This window comes from Leptodactylus fuscus, chromosome 8, assembly GCF_031893055.1.
Source record: "Leptodactylus fuscus isolate aLepFus1 chromosome 8, aLepFus1.hap2, whole genome shotgun sequence".
NCBI classification, from domain to species: domain Eukaryota; kingdom Metazoa; phylum Chordata; class Amphibia; order Anura; family Leptodactylidae; genus Leptodactylus; species Leptodactylus fuscus.
In genome coordinates this window covers 80,068,904-80,089,225 of record NC_134272.1, presented here as the reverse complement: position 1 = coordinate 80,089,225, position 20,322 = coordinate 80,068,904, and the positions used below count along the sequence as shown (strand labels likewise).

The 20,322-nt window shown below is 44.1% G+C and overlaps 1 protein-coding gene across 7 annotated transcripts in view; it reads left to right on the top strand.

Moving 5' to 3' along the window:
- Nucleotides 1-20,322, top strand: part of GALNT13 (polypeptide N-acetylgalactosaminyltransferase 13) — a 184,684-nt gene that overhangs the window by 117,288 nt on the left and 47,074 nt on the right. For all 7 annotated transcript variants that reach the window (XR_012717354.1, XR_012717353.1, XM_075284489.1 and 4 more), the window contains exons 7-8: nt 535-715; nt 19,242-19,381. Coding sequence is in view for 5 of the 7 variants with exons in the window: in XM_075284489.1 (XP_075140590.1) it covers nt 535-715; nt 19,242-19,381 (321 nt within the window). In the remaining 2 variants the exon portion in view is untranslated. The remainder of the gene's footprint in view (nt 1-534; nt 716-19,241; nt 19,382-20,322) is intronic.

Here is a 20,322-nt window from a genome sequence, read left to right as displayed (position 1 = left end):
TCACTCCTCTCTCCGGTCCCGGATTCTTTACGGAGTAACAAACGTTATGTATATGATGTCCCTACATCGGGCCTTCTGCTCCTAGAACACCGGGAGCAAAGACAGCGGTCAGGTGCTAAAGTAAGGAGTGGACAATACCTTACTTCATCATTGGCTTCAACTCTTTGGTGACCAGAGGACATCCTGGATAGTGGGACAAAAAATGTGTGACTGTCTCGCTGTCCAAAGGGGGCCCCCTCTACCATAGGGCCCGATGCAAGTGCACTGTTGGCCCGATGGTTAAAGTGACCCTGGTCGTACTAACAGATCTGATAACAGAATGGCCTGTATGTTATACTGCACAATACAGATAATATCATAAAACAAGGTCTAAGAAACCAATACAAAAGTAACATAAGATAACCAGATCAAAAAGTAACAACATAACCAAATATAATATAATATAATACAATACAATACAATACATTACAATACAATACAATATAATATAATATAATATGACATCTAAGTTTTACTTCATGTTCATGTCTTTAGATTTGGCAATGCGGTGGATCGCTTGAAATTGTAACCTGCTCCCATGTTGGCCATGTATTTCGGAAAGCAACTCCTTACACATTTCCTGGCGGAACGGGTCATGTGATCAATAAGAACAACCGACGGCTCGCTGAGGTGTGGATGGACGACTTTAAAGATTTCTTCTATATTATATCTCCAGGTAAAAAGTATAACATTAACGTTTATTTATCACTTGATATACAATAGTCAAGATGTTGTAGCTCCGACTCTACATCCTTCACTAGGTAGCGATTCAATGATTTTGGGTCAGTGGGAATTCCCTTTAGCCCTCACCGTTCCCGAGCAGTTCTTTACTGTCAGGTGGGCGGTCCTGAGTTGGGGAAGATAGTCAAAGACCGCCCACCTGACAGTAGAGAACTTCTGAAAGTAACAGAGATGATTGCTCGGAACGGTGAGGGCTAGAGAATAAATTCCAGCAGTGTACACCTGTTCCATCGCTCTTCAGGACTCTCGTAGCTTGGTTACATTGTATCCTACGTTGCGACTATGTTTGTTATGTTTATTGACTGATGTGGGATTTTGGCACGCCGCTGTATAACCTTTCATATCCCACGGATACAATGATGACTAACAGGCCCCATGATGGTTTTTCAAGGTATAGAAGAAACTTTTTGGCCTAATATCCACAGTTCCCCACAGTTATATTCAGATGCAAAGCGGGGATCTTGTAATTCTCCGGTAACTTGTGGCGGCTTTTGCATAATTTTCAGTTTAATTGCCTTTTAATTACTGCAGGTTGAGGAGAGTCGACGCTTTCTCAAGTAGTTCCAGAAGAGCCCAAAATAATTAGCGTTAAGGAAAGGCGAAATATTTAATACAATTACTTGTACAATTCAGCATTTAGTCAGCCAGAAACTGATTTCCCCGGGTGTTAATGCATAAACAGTTCTTCATGTGGAAATTTTCAAAAACACTTTGCGTGGCCCATTATTTGGAGACTTTTCCAGGTTATACGAACTATATTTCACTGATCCAAGTGATTTTTTTTTTTTTTAAACTTGAATTTTAAAGGGAAAAGTGGCCATGTTTTAATGTTTTTCAAAATTTTTAAAGAAATTTTGATATAAATTTAAAAAAATTCTATATATCAGGAAAAGTATTATAACCTGCAATTTCTGCTTTGGCCATTAAGTCTAATAATAGGTTGACACTTGCCAATTATGTAGTTTTTTGCTGCAGTCACCTTATGTATATAACAGACTGGATTACAATAGAAGATAACACCCTTGTAGATCATTGCATTCACTACTGACAATAGATGATGTCACATCTTATCTCCTCCCATTCCCCGCACAGGGCATGTCTAGAAAACTCTCCTCTAGACATCAATGAGTTGACAACAGTCTCCGAACCACCACTGACCCCCCCCCCCCCCGATCCGGAATCGTAGGTTCCGGACAACCCCTGCAGACTATAGCGGAGGTTCTGGCTACAAATAAGCCCTGCGTAGCCTGATCATACGGTCAACCTTCTTCCTATCGACCTGACCTCGTGCTACCCGACAAATAAAAGGAAATATGTATGATCAGACCACAAAGGGTTATTTGTTGTATATAACTATACTGTACATACTTCAGACCTGAGTAGGAGCAGACACACGACAGACACATTTCTTAGAGACCTTTACATTGAGACTTTACCAGGTTTTATATTTCACTGATGATTTTTCAAAAAGTTGATTTTTTTTGTACTGTATTTGAAAAATAGGGTTAGCCAGAGTATTGGGTGCACTCAATGTACTGCACATTTGCAAATAATCTTGGTTAAAAATGTCCTAGAATTTTAAATAGGCCAATACTCCCAACCATCCCGGATTCTGCGGGACAGTCCCGTATTCTGGGTCGTGTCCCTTAGTCCAGGTCAGCGGGAGGTATGTCCTAAATTCAACTCATCTGAGTCCGCAGAGGATGCAGAAGAGTTGAATACAGTGGTGAAGCAGGAGCGGACACCCCCCGCCTCAGCACTGTGCCCCTGCGCGCTCCGGGAACTGTAGGCGCGATGTGATGACATCACTTACATCGCGTCCGCAGCTTAATGTCACCCTCTAGTTGCCCTTAGTTTAATGTCCCCCCTGTAGTTGCCCTTAGTTTAATGTCCCCCTCTAGTTGCCCCCAGTTTAATGTCCCCCTGTACTTGCCCCCAGTTTAATGTCCCCCTCTAGTTGCCCCCAGTTTAATGTCCCCCTCTAGTTGCTACCAATTTAATGTCCCCCCTCTAGTTTCCCCCAATTTAATATCCCCCCTCTAGTTGCCCCAATCTAATGTCCCCCCTCTAGTTGCCCCCAGTTTAATGTCCCCATGTAGTTGCCCCCCATTTAATGCCCCCCTGTAGTTGCCCCCCCGTTTAATGTTCCCCTGTACTTGCCCCCAGTTTAATGCCCCCTCTAGTTGCCCCAATTTAATGTCCCCCCTCTAGTTTCCCCCAATTTAATATCCCCCCTCTAGTTGCCCCAATCTAATGTCCCCCCTCTAGTTGCCCCCAGTTTAATGTCCCCCTGTAGTTGCCCCAATTTAATGGAAATTAAACTGGGGTAGCTGGAGAGAGACTATACTATGGGGTCAATTTGAAGAAAACATAATGTGGGGGCATATCATATTAGGATGACTGTAGGGAGCACAAAGGAAAATGAATGGGGGCCGCACATTTTATCCTTCTTTCTGTCCTTGGGAAGTTGGGCGCTATGCTTGTGCAGAACTTCTGTATTCGTCTCCAAGGTTACAGACTACAAATAAGCCCAGTGTAGTCGGATCATACAGTCATATCCCTTTCATCCTGTCCCTAACTGAATTTACTGTATCGAGAAGTCAGGAGCAGATGAAGTTTGTTTGATCAGACTTTGTATGAACATTTGGAATCACCTACTGTAGATCTGAATAGGAGCAACAGGTACAAAAAATTTGGAGCTATTTTTGGGTTCTTTGGCTTTCGTGAACATTCCATAGACGTACATACATAAGGGGGCACCGATAGAGGGCGCTACAGGGCACCACGGGCATCCTAAGCCCAGCCTTCTGCTTCTAGAACCTTCTTGTATCCACCGCACCACTTGTGTCAGTGACTGATTACATTTTGCTTATCTCGGGGTTACTTCATAAAAAGCAACAGTTGGCAAATAATTCAGAGAATTATTAAAAACACATTAAAAAGTGATTTATTTTTCTGTTCCTATTGATGAGTTGGCTCCTTCTGTAGCAAAGTGCCTATTGATTAACGCCAGAGGGAAGGCAGAGCGAAGGCTCATCTGTGATCAATAGAAATTAAATCTCTTCTATCCAGTGTAATTGCGTTTGCCCAAACTTCACATTACCAATGTATCATTGAAGTATGCATGAGAACAATGAGTCATTAATGATGGCGCAAATGTAATTAAAAGACGTGTTACTGCTCTTATATACACAGCACGACGCTGCCAAGGAAGATTTATGATATTCTGTATGGACTTATATGGGACGAAAAGCCAAATATTAGCTATATGACAATGATTTATGTTCTACCGCCCTCTAGTGTTCCACATGGATATTGTTTTTATTATGAATTACCCATGAAAATGACGGATCGGTGCAAGAACCTCTCACAATTCCCCTCCCCATGTATTGTATTATAATACACCTTAAATCTGAAAACAAATTTCACTTAACATTCTTATACTTATCTAGTAGCTTGTTTACTTTTGAAAGTATATGTGATTCTATCCTCTGCCCGCGAGTTCGTCTGCGTGTTGTTGGTGTCGATGATCCGTCTATATTCAGCAAATTGCTGATGTCCATGATTTGCCTGCTCCGGTGTTTTGGCAGCTCTTAAGCTGTCCTGCTGCTGAACTCATTCCTCGCACAGTGCCTGTGATTGTTCTGACATCTCAGCAGCTCGCTGGGACGCCATATAATGAGCGTGTTGTTAATCCGCCTGCTCCGGTGTTTCGACAGCTGTCAAGCTGGCCTACCACTAAAAACGTTCCTTGTGCTGTGCTATGCTTGTTCCGGCATCTCAGCAGCTCGCTGGGACACCATATAATGAGCGTGTTGTTGGTGCCAATAATCCCCATCAGCTCCACTTGAGGAGAACTCTGTTGGCTATCTTCATAGCTCTTGTTGTTTTAGAATTTTGAAACAAATTAGATTTTCTTTTTCCCGGCATGTTTAAAAGTAGCAAACTGCCAATTTGGATTAAAGGGGTTTTCCCATCCAGTGTGTCAGCACTGCCTGGAGCAGATCAGATAATATGCAAATGCATGTACACAATCCATTGAGGGTTAGCGTGTGTTTATACAGAGAGATAACAGCCCTGGCTTTATCAGAACCTGAGATAAGCTGCTGTAAGAGCAGTGTAATATAGTATCCTACTCTTATACTTAATATTATAAATGTGAAAGTTTGGATGTTTGTTACTCAATAAATGTGAAAGTTTGGATGTTTGTTACTCAATCATGCAGAAATGGCTGAACGGATTTGGATTAGTTTTGGCACATAGATAGATTGTAACCTTGATTAACACATAAGCTACCTTTTATCCCGGGAAATGACATGGCTTCACGACTGTTATGAATTTATGTTCACATACTATATTACACTGCTCTTACAGCAGCTTATCTCAGGTTCTGATGAAGCCATATCATTTACCGGGATAAAAAGTAACCTATGTGTTAATCGAGGTTACAATCTATCTATGTGCCAAAACTCATCCAAATCCGTTCAGCCATTTCTGCACGATTGAGTAACAAACATCCAAACTTTCACATTGTATTATTATATTATAATATAATTATAATATAATATTAGTATAAAATAATATAGTATAATAATATATATATTAGTATAGGAAGGATATATAGATAGATAGATAGATAGATAGATAGATAGATAGATAGATATCTCCCATCGCTCAGCATGTATGTATAGACATACATGTAGTAACTTCTACCTGGGTGTGGCGCTGTCGTGTCTTCTCCTTAGGATCGGCTCCATGAGGTTTCATAATCCTTATTTTTTTATTGCTCCTCATATCTTTCCTTGATGCTCACATTTCTGTATTCCAGGGAACCTGCTGACTATCAAATGACTTCTCTATAAAAGATATTCTGGAAATAACCAGGTGCCGGCGACGTTTTCATAGCAATTACTCACATGACGGCTTGTTCTCTCCAGTCGCACGCGGCCGCAGACTATTAGACTGTCACAAACAAGTTGCAGTTTCCAATTTATTTTAGCTTTCTAAATATCCGGCTGACAGATACAGAACTAATCACATTTCCTTTTAATTAAGTTTTCTTTTTTTTTCTTTAATTTATGTTCCCATTGCTGTGGCTGCCAGCCGTTATATCCACCAGCTTCACCGCACATCACAGTCATTTGCTATATTTTGTCTTGGGTAATATCAATTTATTGCAAAAAGGTGGGAGTGGGGGGAGAACGATTTTATTAGACATGAGAGGACACATGAAGTATCCTGGAAACCTGGAACACAACACAGTCCATACCAAAGAGCCAAAATCAGTCCCCTAGGAGGACACGTGAGGGACATATGGCGGTCCTCTGACTTTCCAGGCTGATCTCTCCAGCAGTATTGACTGCAACAACTACCCCCGACTCCCACAGACATCAATAACCACAACTCTTCCTCCTGGCTGCCTTCCGGTCTCTTAGGACAGGGGATCTTCTCCTTGGTCACCATTGGCCTGACAATAGATTGTCCTTCCAGAACTTATTCTAACTAGAGCTCCCTCCCTCTGGAGGCCCCTGCACACTGTATTATCCCCATAGTGGCCCCTGCACACAGTATTATGCCCCATAGTGGCCCCTGCACACAGTATTATGCCCCATAGTGGCCCCTGCACACAGTATTATCCCCCCTAGTGGCCCCTGCACACAGTATTATGCCCCATAGTGGCCCCTTCACACAGTATTATCCCCCCTAGTGGCCCCTGCACACAGTATTATGCCCCATAGTGGCCCCTGCACACAGTATTATGCCCCATAGTGGCCCCTTCACACAGTATTATCCCCCATAGTGGCCCCTGCACACAGTATTATACCCCATAGTGGCCCCTGCACACAGTATTATGCCCCATAGTGGCCCCTGCACACAGTATTATACCCCATAGTGGCCCCTGCACACAGTATTATGCCCCATAGTGGCCCCTGCACACAGTATTATGCCCCATAGTGGCCCCTGCACACAGTATTATCCCCATAGTGGCCCCTGCACACAGTATTATGCCCCATAGTGGCCCCTGCACACAATATTATTCCCCATAGTGGCCCCTGCACACAGTATTATGCCCCATAGTGCCCCCTGCACACAGTATTATGTCCCATAGTGGCCCCTGCACACAGTATTATGTCCCATAGTGGCCCCTGCACACAGTATTATCCCCCATAGTGGCCCCTGCACACAGTATTATGTCCCATAGTGGCCCCTGTACACAGTATTATCCCCCATAGTGGCCCCTGCACACAGTATTATCCCCCATAGTGGCCCCTGCACACAGTATTATGTCCCATAGTGGCCCCTGTACACAGTATTATCCCCCATAGTGGCCCCTGCACACAGTATTATGTCCCTATAGTGGCCCCTGCACACAGTATTATAACCCATAGTGGCCCCTGCACACAGTATTATCCCCCATAGTGGCCCCTGCACACAGTATTATGCCCCATAGTGGCCCCTGCACATAGTATTATGTCCCATAGTGGCCTCTGCACATAGTATTATGCCCCATAGTGGCCTCTGCACACAGTATTATGCCCCATAGTGGCCTCTGCACACAGTATTATCCCCCATAGTGGCCCCTGCACACAGTATTATGTCCCATAGTGGCCCCTGCACACAGTATTATGTCCCATAGTGGCCCCTGCACACAGTATTATGCCCCATAGTGGCCCCTGCACACAGTATTATGTCCCATAGTGGCCCCTGCACACAGTATTATGCCCCATAGTGGCCTCTGCACACAGTATTATGTCTCATAGTAGCCCCTGCACACAGTATTATGCCCCATAGTGGCCCCTGCACACAGTATTATGTCCCATAGTGGCCCCTGCACACAGTATTATAACCCATAGTGGCCCCTGCACACAGTATTATCCCCCATAGTGGCCCCTGCACACAGTATTATGCCCCATAGTGGCCCCTGCACATAGTATTATGTCCCATAGTGGCCTCTGCACATAGTATTATGCCCCATAGTGGCCTCTGCACACAGTATTATGCCCCATAGTGGCCTCTGCACACAGTATTATCCCCCATAGTGGCCCCTGCACACAGTATTATGTCCCATAGTGGCCCCTGCACACAGTATTATGTCCCATAGTGGCCCCTGCACACAGTATTATGCCCCATAGTGGCCCCTGCACACAGTATTATGTCCCATAGTGGCCCCTGCACACAGTATTATGCCCCATAGTGGCCTCTGCACACAGTATTATGTCTCATAGTAGCCCCTGCACACAGTATTATGCCCCATAGTGGCCCCTGCACACAGTATTATGTCCCATAGTGGCCCCTGCACACAGTATTATGCCCCATAGTGGCCCCTGCACACAGTATTATGTCCCATAGTGGCCTCTGCACATAGTATTATCCCTCATAGTGGCCCCTGCACACAGTATTATCCCCCATAGTGGCCCCTGCACACAGTATTATGTCCCATAGTGGCCCCTGCACACAGTATTATGCCCCATAGTGGCTCCTGCACACAGTATTATGTCCCATAGTGGCCTCTGCACATAGTATTATCCCTCATAGTGGCCCCTGCACACAGTATAATGTCCCATAGTGACCCCTGCACACAGTATTATGCCCCATAGTGGCTCCTGCACACAGTATTATCCCCCATAGTGGCCCCTGCACACAGTATTATCCCCCATAGTGGCCCCTGCACACAGTATTATGTCCCATAGTGGCCCCTGCACACAGTATTATGCCCCATAGTGGCTCCTGCACACAGTATTATGTACCATAGTGGCCCCTGCACACAGTATTATCCCCCATAGTGGCTCCTGCACACAGTATTATGTACCATAGTGGCCCCTGCACACAGTATTATGCCCCATAGTGGCCCCTGCACACAGTATTATCCCCCATAGTGGCCCCTGCACACAGTATTATCCCCCATAGTGGCTCCTGCACACAGTATTATGCCCAATAGTGGCCCCTGCACACAGTATTATAACCCATAGTGGCCCCTGCACACAGTATTATCCCCCATAGTGGCTCCTGCACACAGTATTATGCCCCATAGTGGCCCCTGCACACAGTATTATGTACCATAGTGGCCCCTGCACACAGTATTATCCCCCATAGTGGCTCCTGCACACAGTATTATGTACCATAGTAGCCCCTGCACACAGTATTATCCCCCATAGTGGCTCCTGCACACAGTATTATGCCCCATAGTGGCCCCTGCACACAGTATTATGTACCATAGTGGCCCCTGCACACAGTATTATCCCCCATAGTGGCTCCTGCACACAGTATTATGTACCATAGTGGCCCCTGCACACAGTATTATGTCCCATAGTGGCCTCTGCACACAGTATTATGCCCCATAGCGGCCCCTGCACACAGTATTATGTCCCATAGTGACCCCTGAACACCCATGTACAATTATTATACTCAGACCCCAGAGTATAATAATCGGAGACCCAATGGAGGATACAAACATAAAAACACTGTTACTTACCTCTCCTGGGCTCTGGCGCACTCTCCACTGATGCCGGCCATCTTCAGTGATGGACCACTTGAGCCAGGCCTGTGTCTCGACTGTGGTAGATGAAGAGAGCGGCTTGCAACACTCTTAGGTTAAATAATCCAAACTTTAATTTAGCCCATTAAAACATAGTATACACACAGAAAAAAGTGCAAAAGAAAAAATGAAAAAGGTGCATTAAAAAGAAGAAAACGCTAACGCGTTTCGAGGCGAACCGACCCCTTAATCATAGACCCCTTCTTTTTAATGCACCTTTTTCATTTTTTCTTTTGCACTTTTTTCTGTGTGTATACTATGTTTTAATGGACTAAATTAAAGTTTGGATTATTTAACCTAAGAGTGTTGCAAGCCGCTCTCTTCATCTACCACATTCTGAATGATCTACCTCCTGGGACCGGAGGCTTGGTTTGGCACCTCTGAACATTGAACATCTAAGTGGTAAGCTACAGCCCATTTTTTTCTATTTTTCTACTGTGTCTCGACTCATATGGACACAAGCCCGGCCCACGTGATGTCTGTGATGTCACCGAATAGGCATAAAACCTTCCGGAGTGCAGGAGAGGTAAATAGCACTGTTTTTTATGTTCTCTCACCTCTCCTAGCCCTCCGACCATTATACTCGGGGGTCTGAAAAGATCCCACAGTATAATGATAGCAGTGTTTGTGGGTTTCGCAGGCCTGCGGCCTCACTTACCGATCCCCTCTCCTGCTCCGAGCCGCCTCCGCAGACGAGGAAGCACTAGCGGCCTTGGGCAGAGGCCCGGATCACTATGTAACTAGGGCCTGTTACCGGCTGGAGTTACTACCTTACTAAACTAGAGACTACCTTCTAGAAAGCCAAGAACAATAAAACCAATAACAACCGATATTTCCGCCCTGTCTTGCGCGCCGGTAATTCTCCCTTAAATCTAGAGACATTTCTAAGAATTGAAGTTAAATATTTTTTTTCCAGCACATTTAAATTGAAACCTGTTTTATTCTTAAAAGATTGGCACGGCTACAAACAGCCGGAGAAGATGGAAAGATCTGTTGTAATTGCGCGGCTGAGATTAGCTCGCTCTCGTGAATCCGCTTCAGTGCTGAGAGTGTTTGGCACAACATTAGTAAACATGCTTAAGACGTTCTCAAGGAAGGAGCGTTTGTTACTAAACAACCTTATTTATCCTTCTAAACATAATGTTCACTGAAAGCGTCTCCGAGCGTCAAAGAAGAGTCTACGATAAACTCCTCATGGTGCTGAGTACTCATCCCAGGTGCAGTACCTTCTGTCACCAGTAGGGGTGTAGAAGAATCAATCATCGATTGAATTAACCTCAACCTGACAGGTCATTTCTTGACCCCAAACTGTCCCCGGCAGCTTCTGCATCATGTCCTGCACTTCATCATCATGTCAGTTTTCTGATCTTAAAAAACAAAATTATAACCTTTGCGCGGTGCAAATTTACCTGAACTAGTCATGGTGGGCGGACACGTTGCTCGCTAGTCATGCAGACTGGGGGATTATTTTGCGCTGGTAGGCTTGATTGACAAGTTGGGCGTGATTCAGCCGTTACTATAAGTGCACCTGAAATCCTGCACAGTCATAGCCAAATCTGTCCGAACTTTTGCAGCCGTCTCCCAGGCGCGAGTACTGTGTAGTAAGATGGCTGCACGAGCGCTCTTAGTTCTGAGTGTAGACTCCAGGGTATACTAAGTAGAGGCTCAGTGAGGGTGCACCAATATAACACATAGTTATACTCACCTCTTCTGGCACCCATATAGTGTCCAGGGACCTCTCCTCATTGTCTTCTAGTTCTTTTGACCTCTGGCTGACATCATGTGCCCTGGGGTCAAATGAAGTGCTCCAATATCATGATGCTTGCTTTATGGGCTTGAGCAGTGACTGCCAGGGTGCTGACATCAGGCAGAGGCTAGAAGGAGACGCTGGGAGACCATCGGATACCGTGAAGATGCCCAAGAGAGGAGAAACAAGTGAAGTATAAGGGTAACTATCATTTAGGATTCCATCCACCATTCCGCTTAAACTAGGTGGAGAGAAAAGTCCTACAAGGCAGAATCCCGACCAACCTCACTATAGTCTATGAGGTCCATGGCTGGGGTGTAACTTGAGGGGGTGCAGAGGGAGCCCAGGAGCCTCAGGGGACCCTTAAGCACTGGCATCAGTATTGAGATTGCAGCTTCCATCTGGCCCATAAACCAAGGAGACTCACAGATTACCCGAACCACACTAAGGTGGATTAAACTCCTTAGACCCGTAACCGTCACTATTAAGAATTCCCTGTAGTGATGATGTATGGGGACCCCGGACAAAAGATTGCACCAGGGCCCACAAGACTTTAGTTACGCCACTGGATAACCGCTTTCTAAACAAGGTTTCCATTCTTTGGGTCCTGAGTAGGATTGAGCCGATCTTGACTTTTCAGGATCGATTTTGAAATCCGATTTTCAATCATTTTTCATTCGAACCCGATCTCGATCCCAATTCCGATCCCAATGCAAGTCAATGGGATTTTTTTTACTAATCGGAGATCGGATTTTAAAAACAATCCTATTCACTACACAGCATGGAACCTAACAATTGAACGCTTTAATTGTTACAATCCATGCTGTGTAGTGATTTTTTTTAATCCTCTGGCTACTTAGTCCCCCCTGGTGTCCACTTACCTGCAGAGATGGCTGGTCCGGTGCCCGGTGTTCTCGTTCTTCTTCGCCTCGCTGCCCCCTGCCTCCCAGGTTAGGAGAGTGTGGGCGGGTACTGGGAGGCGAGATGTCACGTCTCCCTTCCCTGTACCCGCCCACACTCTCCTAAGCCACAAGCCCCACCTTCTTCCTAGTTCTTTAACACTAACCTGGGAGGCGGGGGCAGCGAGGCGAAGAAAACCGAGAACACCGGGCACCGGACCAGCCATCTCTGCAGGTAAGTAGCTACTAGAGATGTTAGCTAGTCTCCCATTGGAATGAATGGACGCAGCCAGTGCGCAGGGGGTTAAAGCTGTGTGCCGGCTGCTTCCATTCATTCCTATGGAACTGCAGCGGAGCCTTCACACTAAGTATACACTCCACTCAGAATGAGCGGAGCGTATACTCAGTGTGAAGGCTAACATTGTTAACTTTTCCCACAATGCTTGGCCAGTAGCAAAGCATTGTGGGAAATAATCACCGATCTCGATCCCACCTAAAAAGATTGTGTTCGGAATTCTGATCAGAATCCAATCTTTCCCAAACACGATCGCTCAACCCTAGTCCTGAGGAACGGAAACCCGAACACTAGCGTGAACCTAGAGTGTCACTTCCAGATCATCCTAGACAAGTTCGACCCAAAGCAAACTAAATTGGCGAACCTCAATAATATCCATCACAATATATCTGGCGCGGTTCGCTCATCTCTAGTGGGCTGTACTCAATCTCTACATGCAAAAACAGAAACATTGATACAGGAAATATATTAGAAATCGTTCATTGGATACATATTGGCTGTAACTAGAAAATCCCTTTAAACGATCGCAGCTCTGCATGTATACGGCATTGTATATAATAAAGTCATCAAGTCGGGGGCAGAATATTGTCCCCACGTCTGATGTCCCCATATCCTACGTACAATAGGCTGATATTATATCCCACCGCTAATCCAATATCTTGTTATTAAGCTGCTGGTGGAAACAATTCCATCCTGTGTTTCTCCCTCCTGCTGCCAGGAGCCTTGGCTGTGTCTTGAATGTCACTTGTCGGGATCAGCCTGGCATCAATAATCCTAATATACATATCTGACTTCATAGAAATAGAAAATCTATAGCAGGAAAGCAAAATCCCTAAATCTAAGGAATGAAAAGAATTGATTGACAGCAGGGGGAAGTAAAGACCGAAGGATCTCAGTCCTGCGCGCGGAATCTTTCATGTCGTCTTGAATAATAGATAGATGGTGCCACCTGCTGGATAAACGCTGCATGTCACGAGATGGCGAACAAGCCGTGGAATCCGATCTGCTGTAATAGGCTTTATAGGGTTCTGTTAGTCATTTGTAACATGCAGATGGGTGTGGAGATTGCATTTAGTATTTCTGCACGTTCAGCTTTTGCTAATATGTTCGCCGACGGCAGTGACTTTGCCGTACTGATATTCAAAGGGATTTTAAGAATGCTTTTGGAAATAGAAGGCTTGGTAGCGTATCATAAAAGAGAAATGTAAATCAAGTCAATATTTGGTGTGACCTTTGCCCTTTGGAAGAGGAGTCCTGGAAGTTTTGCCCAGATCTCAACATTATCCAGTCTGTCTTGGATGACATAAAGAGACAGACGGATTGGAGCAAGCAACATCCACCGAAGATCTGTGCTTAGTTCTCCAAGATGGCGGCGGGAACAACCTCCCTGTCGAGTTCTGCCAAAACTGTCTGTACCGAGAAGTAGGCAAAGGTCACACCAAATATTGATGGGATTTATATTTCTCTTGTCTTCATGTTGTTATTTTTTTCCCCACATCTGCCTAAAACTTTTGCACTATACAATGTGCATTTGGCATGGACTATCTTTTCAAAACAACATGAATGTATAGTGCTCTATTCTCTATATATGGCCACCCAGTGGTTGGATTAGGAATTGCAACCTGTCAATTGTTTTGCTATCATGTTGCAATCATTTAGGAAATGGGTTTCCTTAAACAAATTTGGTGTAAAGTAGTGAAGGGTGGACATGTCTGTACGGTAGGGTGTGCATTGTCCCCTATGTATAGAATTGGGGGTGATTTAATACACTGGTGTTAACTCTTTATGTCCAGAGGTGTTGCACAACCAGTCGTTACTTGCTTGAGGTTCCTCCTCATTATATTTCCCCCTTGTACTAATAGATGGCTGTGTTCAGACATGAAGGATATGAACAGTATCTTACCTTGCATTGATTAGTGCTCCGCCATCATGTCTTGTACTGGTTTGACCTCCTGCTGTGTTTCAATTATGTATATAGTACGCTGCCAGCGCGCTGACTTGGTTGCCAGGGGTTTCTATGCTGGGGCATGTGGGACTGAAAGTAATTTTTGTTCAACTTTGCTTGTCAATGGTTTAATAAAAATTTACATATCGGTGAGAAAATTAAAATTTAATTAACTGACAGAAATGCTTGAATGTGCGCAGAACTGACGCGCTCCAGTCTGCCGCCGCAACGTGAAGAATAGCAGTGGGTGGCTCGGCTCTTGGTTAACCATTTGGGGGTTTGGATTTCACGCTTCACTGTCCAATGTTTTTAGATACAACCTTCCCGACTGATTAAATTTGGAATATTTTGTGATAGTGTTCTGAGCTCCGTTTTTCTGATACAGAGCTCCAAATCCCCTGCATAGCAATAGAGATAAGTGAATTCTTGCTGACAACATCCATCACAAGTTCATGGTTCAAACAACAAGCTAAGAGCTGCCAGAAGGGAACAGAAGACTGACTGAGATCCTACTGAGCACTATATGTATAGCATACAGAGGGCGAGAAGACTGTCTAGGTGATGTTATTGGATATTGTATTCACAACTACTAGAGGAGAGAGAAGACTGTCTAGGTGATGTTATTGGATATTGTATTCACAACTACTAGAGGAGAGAGAAGACTGTCTAGGTGATGTTATTGGATACTGTATTAACAACTACCAGAGGAGAGAGAAGACTGTCTAGGTGATGTTATTGGATATTGTATTCACAACTACTAGAGGAGAGAGAAGACTGTCTAGGTGATGTTATTGGATATTGTATTCACAACTACCAGAGGAGAGAGAAGACTGTCTAGGTGATGTTAATGGATACTGTATTAACAGCTACTAGAGGAGAGAGAAGACTGTCTAGGTGATGTTATTGGATACTGTATTAACAACTACCAGAGGAGAGAGAAGACTGTCTAGGTGATGTTATTGGATACTGTATTAACAACTACTAGAGGAGAGAGAAGACTGTCTAGGTGATGTTATAGGATATTGTATTAACAACTACCAGAGGAGAGAGAAGACTGTCTAGGTGATGTTAATGGATACTGTATTAACAACTACCAGAGGAGGGAGAAGACTGTTTAGGTGATGTTATTGGATACTGTATTAACAACTACTAGAGGAGGGAGAAGACTGTCTAGGTGATGTTATTGGATATTGTATTAACAACTACTAGAGGAGAGAGAAGACTGTCTAGGTGATGTTATTGGATACTGTATTAACAACTACTAGAGGAGGGAGAAGACTGCCTAGGTGATGTTTTTGGATACTGTATTAACAACTACCAGAGGAGGGAGAAGACTGTCTAGGTGAGGTTATTGGATACTGTATTAACAACTACTAGAGGAGAGAGAAGACTGTCTAGGTGATGTTATAGGATATTGTATTAACAACTACCAGAGGAGAGAGAAGACTGTCTAGGTGATGTTAATGGATACTGTATTAACAACTACCAGAGGAGAGAGAAGACTGTCTAGGTGATGTTATAGGATATTGTATTAACAACTACCAGAGGAGGGAGAAGACTGTTTAGGTGATGTTATTGGATACTGTATTAACAACTACTAGAGGAGGGAGAAGACTGTCTAGGTGATGTTATTGGATATTGTATTAACAACTACTAGAGGAGAGAGAAGACTGTCTAGGTGATGTTATTGGATACTGTATTAACAACTACTAGAGGAGGGAGAAGACTGTCTAGGTGATGTTTTTGGATACTGTATTAACAACTACTAGAGGAGAGAGAAGACTGTCTAGGTGATGTTATTGGATATTGTATTAACAACTACCAGAGGAGGGAGAAGACTGTCTAGGTGAGGTTATTGGATACTGTATTAACAACTACTAGAGGAGAGAGAAGACTGTCTAGGTGATGTTAATGGATACTGTATTAACAGCTACTAGAGGAGAGAGAAGACTGTCTAGGTGATGTTAATGGATACTGTATTAACAACTACTAGAGGAGAGAGAAGACTGTCTAGGTGAGGTTATTGGATACTGTATTAACAACTACTAGAGGAGAGAGAAGACTGTCTAGGTGATGTTATTGGATATTGTATTTACAACTACCAGAGGAGGGAGAAGACTGTCTAGGTGATGTTAATGGATACTGTATTAACAACTACTAGAGGAGGGAGAAGACTGTCTAGGTGATGTTATTGGATATTGTATTAACAACTATTAGAGGAGAGAGAAGACTGTCTAGGTGATGGTATTGGATACTGTATTAACAACTACTAGTGGATGGAGAATACTGTCTAGGTGATGTTTTTGGATATTGTATTAACAACTATTAGAGGAGAGAGAAGACTGTCTAGGTGATGGTATTGGATACTGTATTAACAACTACTAGAGGATGGAGAATACTGTCTAGGTGATGTTTTTGGATACTGTATTAACAGCTACCAGAGGAGGGAGAAGACTATCTAGAGAATTCATTGCGTACTCTATTAACCCTGTCCCGAAATCTATTGTACTATTATGGCGGATTTCAGGTGTTTAAATATGAGAGGCCACTACAGCCACCTGGTGGCAATGCATAGCATTGGAATGTATTGCAATAGTGATCGGACCCTTGGGGTTCAAGACAGCTATGGGATCTAATAAATCTGTCTCCTTGTAGGACTTTTCAATCTGCCAATTTTATGCGGATTCAATGGCGGAGTGCTCAAACACTAGTGTAAACCTAGCATGATATAGATACAGACACACAAGGATTGGCAGGAGAAAGTTTAGCAGGTACAAACACTAATATTTAGGCCACTTGCAGACGACCAAATTGACAGGGACTCCTGGAATCAGCCATGCAATCTGTGGCTAGGACTGGCCTGTAGCAACTGAGAATCGGAAGTGTAGTGATCATGACTACCAGAAGGGGCAGTCAATTCACAAAGCATATTGGATCTTCAAGGAAGAATCCTGTTTTTGTTTTTTCCCCCAGATTTAAGTCATATTTTCCCTTATAAAGACACTTCAGAGCAGCTTTTATGTCGACCTTATGGAAATTCCCTTCTAATGTAGAATTGAATTTAGATCGCGCGGCGATAAGGGTCCGATATTCCGTCTCTACGCTGTATTATTTCTGGTACTTTTTTTGTAACCTAGCAGTGAGAGAGACGGAAACATAAGCTTGTTAATAGAAATTGACTCATTTTCATCCTACTTCTGTCTTCTAAGAGATAAATAGAAGGATCTAAAAGAATGCAACATCAAAAAAGATTAACAAGAACAAAGACGGATGGATTAGAATGGCAAACACAAATCCATGGACAATGCAATTAGAGAGCGCGCCATCTTGTCTGCAGTTTACCGCGCTCTTGTATCAGTGGATTTCATTAAAATTGCATTCTGCATTGCTAAAACATCAAACCCTTCGGTGTATAATGAAGTGTTTGTTTAGGTTGTTGTGTAGTTGGAGACGACATCGTTACATTTTCATTAGGGATTATTGAGCACAATGACAGATGAACATAAATGAGGAGTAAACATCTGTAAATATCTGGTACAGACTGCAATAATATGCAATGCAATCGGATATCGTATAACATAGGCAGGCGCTGGGAATATTGTGTAGTCATTCATAGCTCTCTACACAACTAGACTACAAGGGGAGCTCCAGGCTGTACAGTCAGACTCTTGTTATAGGGGGAAGTCCAGACTGTACAGTCACACTGCATACCTCCCAACTTCTGAAGAGCCGAAAGAGGGAAAAAATATGTGGCGCGTGTGCGCACCACGGCAAACTTAGCTCCGCTCACTTGTATGTTGACTCCCCCCATTCTCCTCATTTTTCATGTGCCCCCACACAGTATAATCCTCCTACAGTCACCTGTAAATTATATGTCCCCCCTCCATCTCTCCCAGTTTCATATAACCCCTTTATCTGCCCCCAGTTTCATGTACCCCCTCCATCTCCGCTCCCAGTTTCATGTCCCCTCATCTCTACCCACAGTTTCATGTCCCCCCATCTCTGCCCCCAGATTCATGTCCCCCCATCTCTGCCCCCAGATTCATGTCACCCCCATCTCTTCCCCCAGATTCATGTCACCCCATCTCTGCTCCCAGATTCACGTCTCCCCCCTTCATCTGCCCCAGTGTTATGCCGCCCCCCTCCCTTCATCTGCACCAGTGTCATGCCATGCCGTCCCCCCCCCCTTCAACTGCCCTGGTGTCATGCCGTTCTCCTCCCCTTCATCTGCCCCAGTGTCATGCAATGCCGTTCTCCCCCCCCCCCCCCTTCATCTGCCCCAGTGTCATGCCATTCCCCCCCCTTCATCTGCCCTGGTGTCATGTCGTTCTCCCACCCTTCATCCCCCCCCCTCATATGCCCCAAGTTTCATAGGCCCCCTACATTACGTTCCCCTCAATGTTTAAAACAAACAAATACTTATACTCTCTCCGCTCTCTCACTCCTCTCACATAGTTGTAGGCCCGATGTGACATCATCACATCGCGCCTACACACGCCGAAGCCGGAGCGCAGCAGTAAGGCAGGAGCTGAGCTGTGACAGCTCCTGCTTTACTCGCTTATATGTTCAACTCATCCCACTATCTTGCCTTTGTGTATAGTATAGCCCATTGTAGTATGGCATGATTTGTGACATCATAGTAATTCTTATCCTTTCATTGTGGTATGAAACATGTGAGGGTTAACGTTTTGTATATTGGGTGTAGTGATTGGCTCTATTCAAGCTATGAGTAAGGGACAGCAGAGGGAGTCCCGAAACGCGTAAATTGTTGACAATGTTCTTGTATCCTGGATGAACAATATACTGTAAGATCGTCTTTTAATTTTTCATATGAAGTAAAAGTTACATTTTAACTGTTGGCATGCTGGACACATTTTTTTCCCGATTGGGTATCACTTTGACTCCATTGCAGTCTGGGGTCAGTGCCCGTGCAGCCTTTTCATAATCATTACTAGCTGGAGCGTTTTTTTTGTTTTTTTTCGTGCTGTATGTAACATTTGCCCTGAGTTTATTATACAGTAACCTTTCCATTGTCCTAGGTGTTGTCAAGGTTGATTACGGAGATGTAACCGAGAGGAAATCCCTTCGAGAAAGACTGAAATGTAAACCATTTTCTTGGTATCTAGAAACAATCTATCCGGACTCCCAGATTCCAAGGCGTTACTTTTCTCTTGGTGAGGTACGTTTTTTCTTTGTACTATTTTGTCTTGTTCAAGGGGCGGTCCAAGAATTGGACCAACCCCTGCGGAGCCAGAGGAGGTGTAAAATAATAAAAAACAAATCCACCTCTGTTGTCTGCTATTAGTATCCGCTTGGTCTTGTGCCGGAGCCTTCTTGCTGGAAGTCCTGCACCCCACATGACTGCTGAGACCAATTAGAGGCCTCAGTGGTCACATGGGGTGCATAACTTCCGGCAATGAGTTGCTGACACAAGACCGAATGTGCAGTCATTTTTATATCTCCACATCCAAAAAGACATGAACTATAGAAGTATATGTAAAAAAAAAATCAAAATGGATAAACTTCCAATTTTTTGGAATAAAAAATAGCTGTGACGGGAAGAGGTTAAATTTTACATATCCCCGCCCACGAGGAACCACACTGAGCTCATCGGTTCTGTATACTGATGATGCAACACAAAACGTTGCTGATTTTTTTACCCCGCTATGTTGAGTCAATGTTTTATAATAAATCTGAATATGTGATTTACCCCATAGCCGCCGAGCGATCTGCGCCAGACTATTCCAAGCTTTTCAGAATTGCACATAATGAACAGAGATTGCAAACTCATTTGTGCCGGCTCCAACATCGCGGCATCTCCAGCACACACGGCCCCTGGTGTTTAATTATCTTGCATTTTGTTCCTAATTTAGTATAGTGACTGTTTGTTAGAGGACGTGATTTAGCATTTCCTCAGAAAACGGCGTGTGTATTTTATACAAGTATTGACAGAATTCTGCCAGGAATATCACTCAGGAATATTCACAGAAGGAAAACAAGTCTCTATGGCATCAAAAGAGCTCTGCATGGTGGAACATGCCTTAAAGGAACGTCAACATCAGAAATATGTTTACTCGACTGAGACGGGTGTAGATTCAGAAGAATAATCTGTTTACTGCG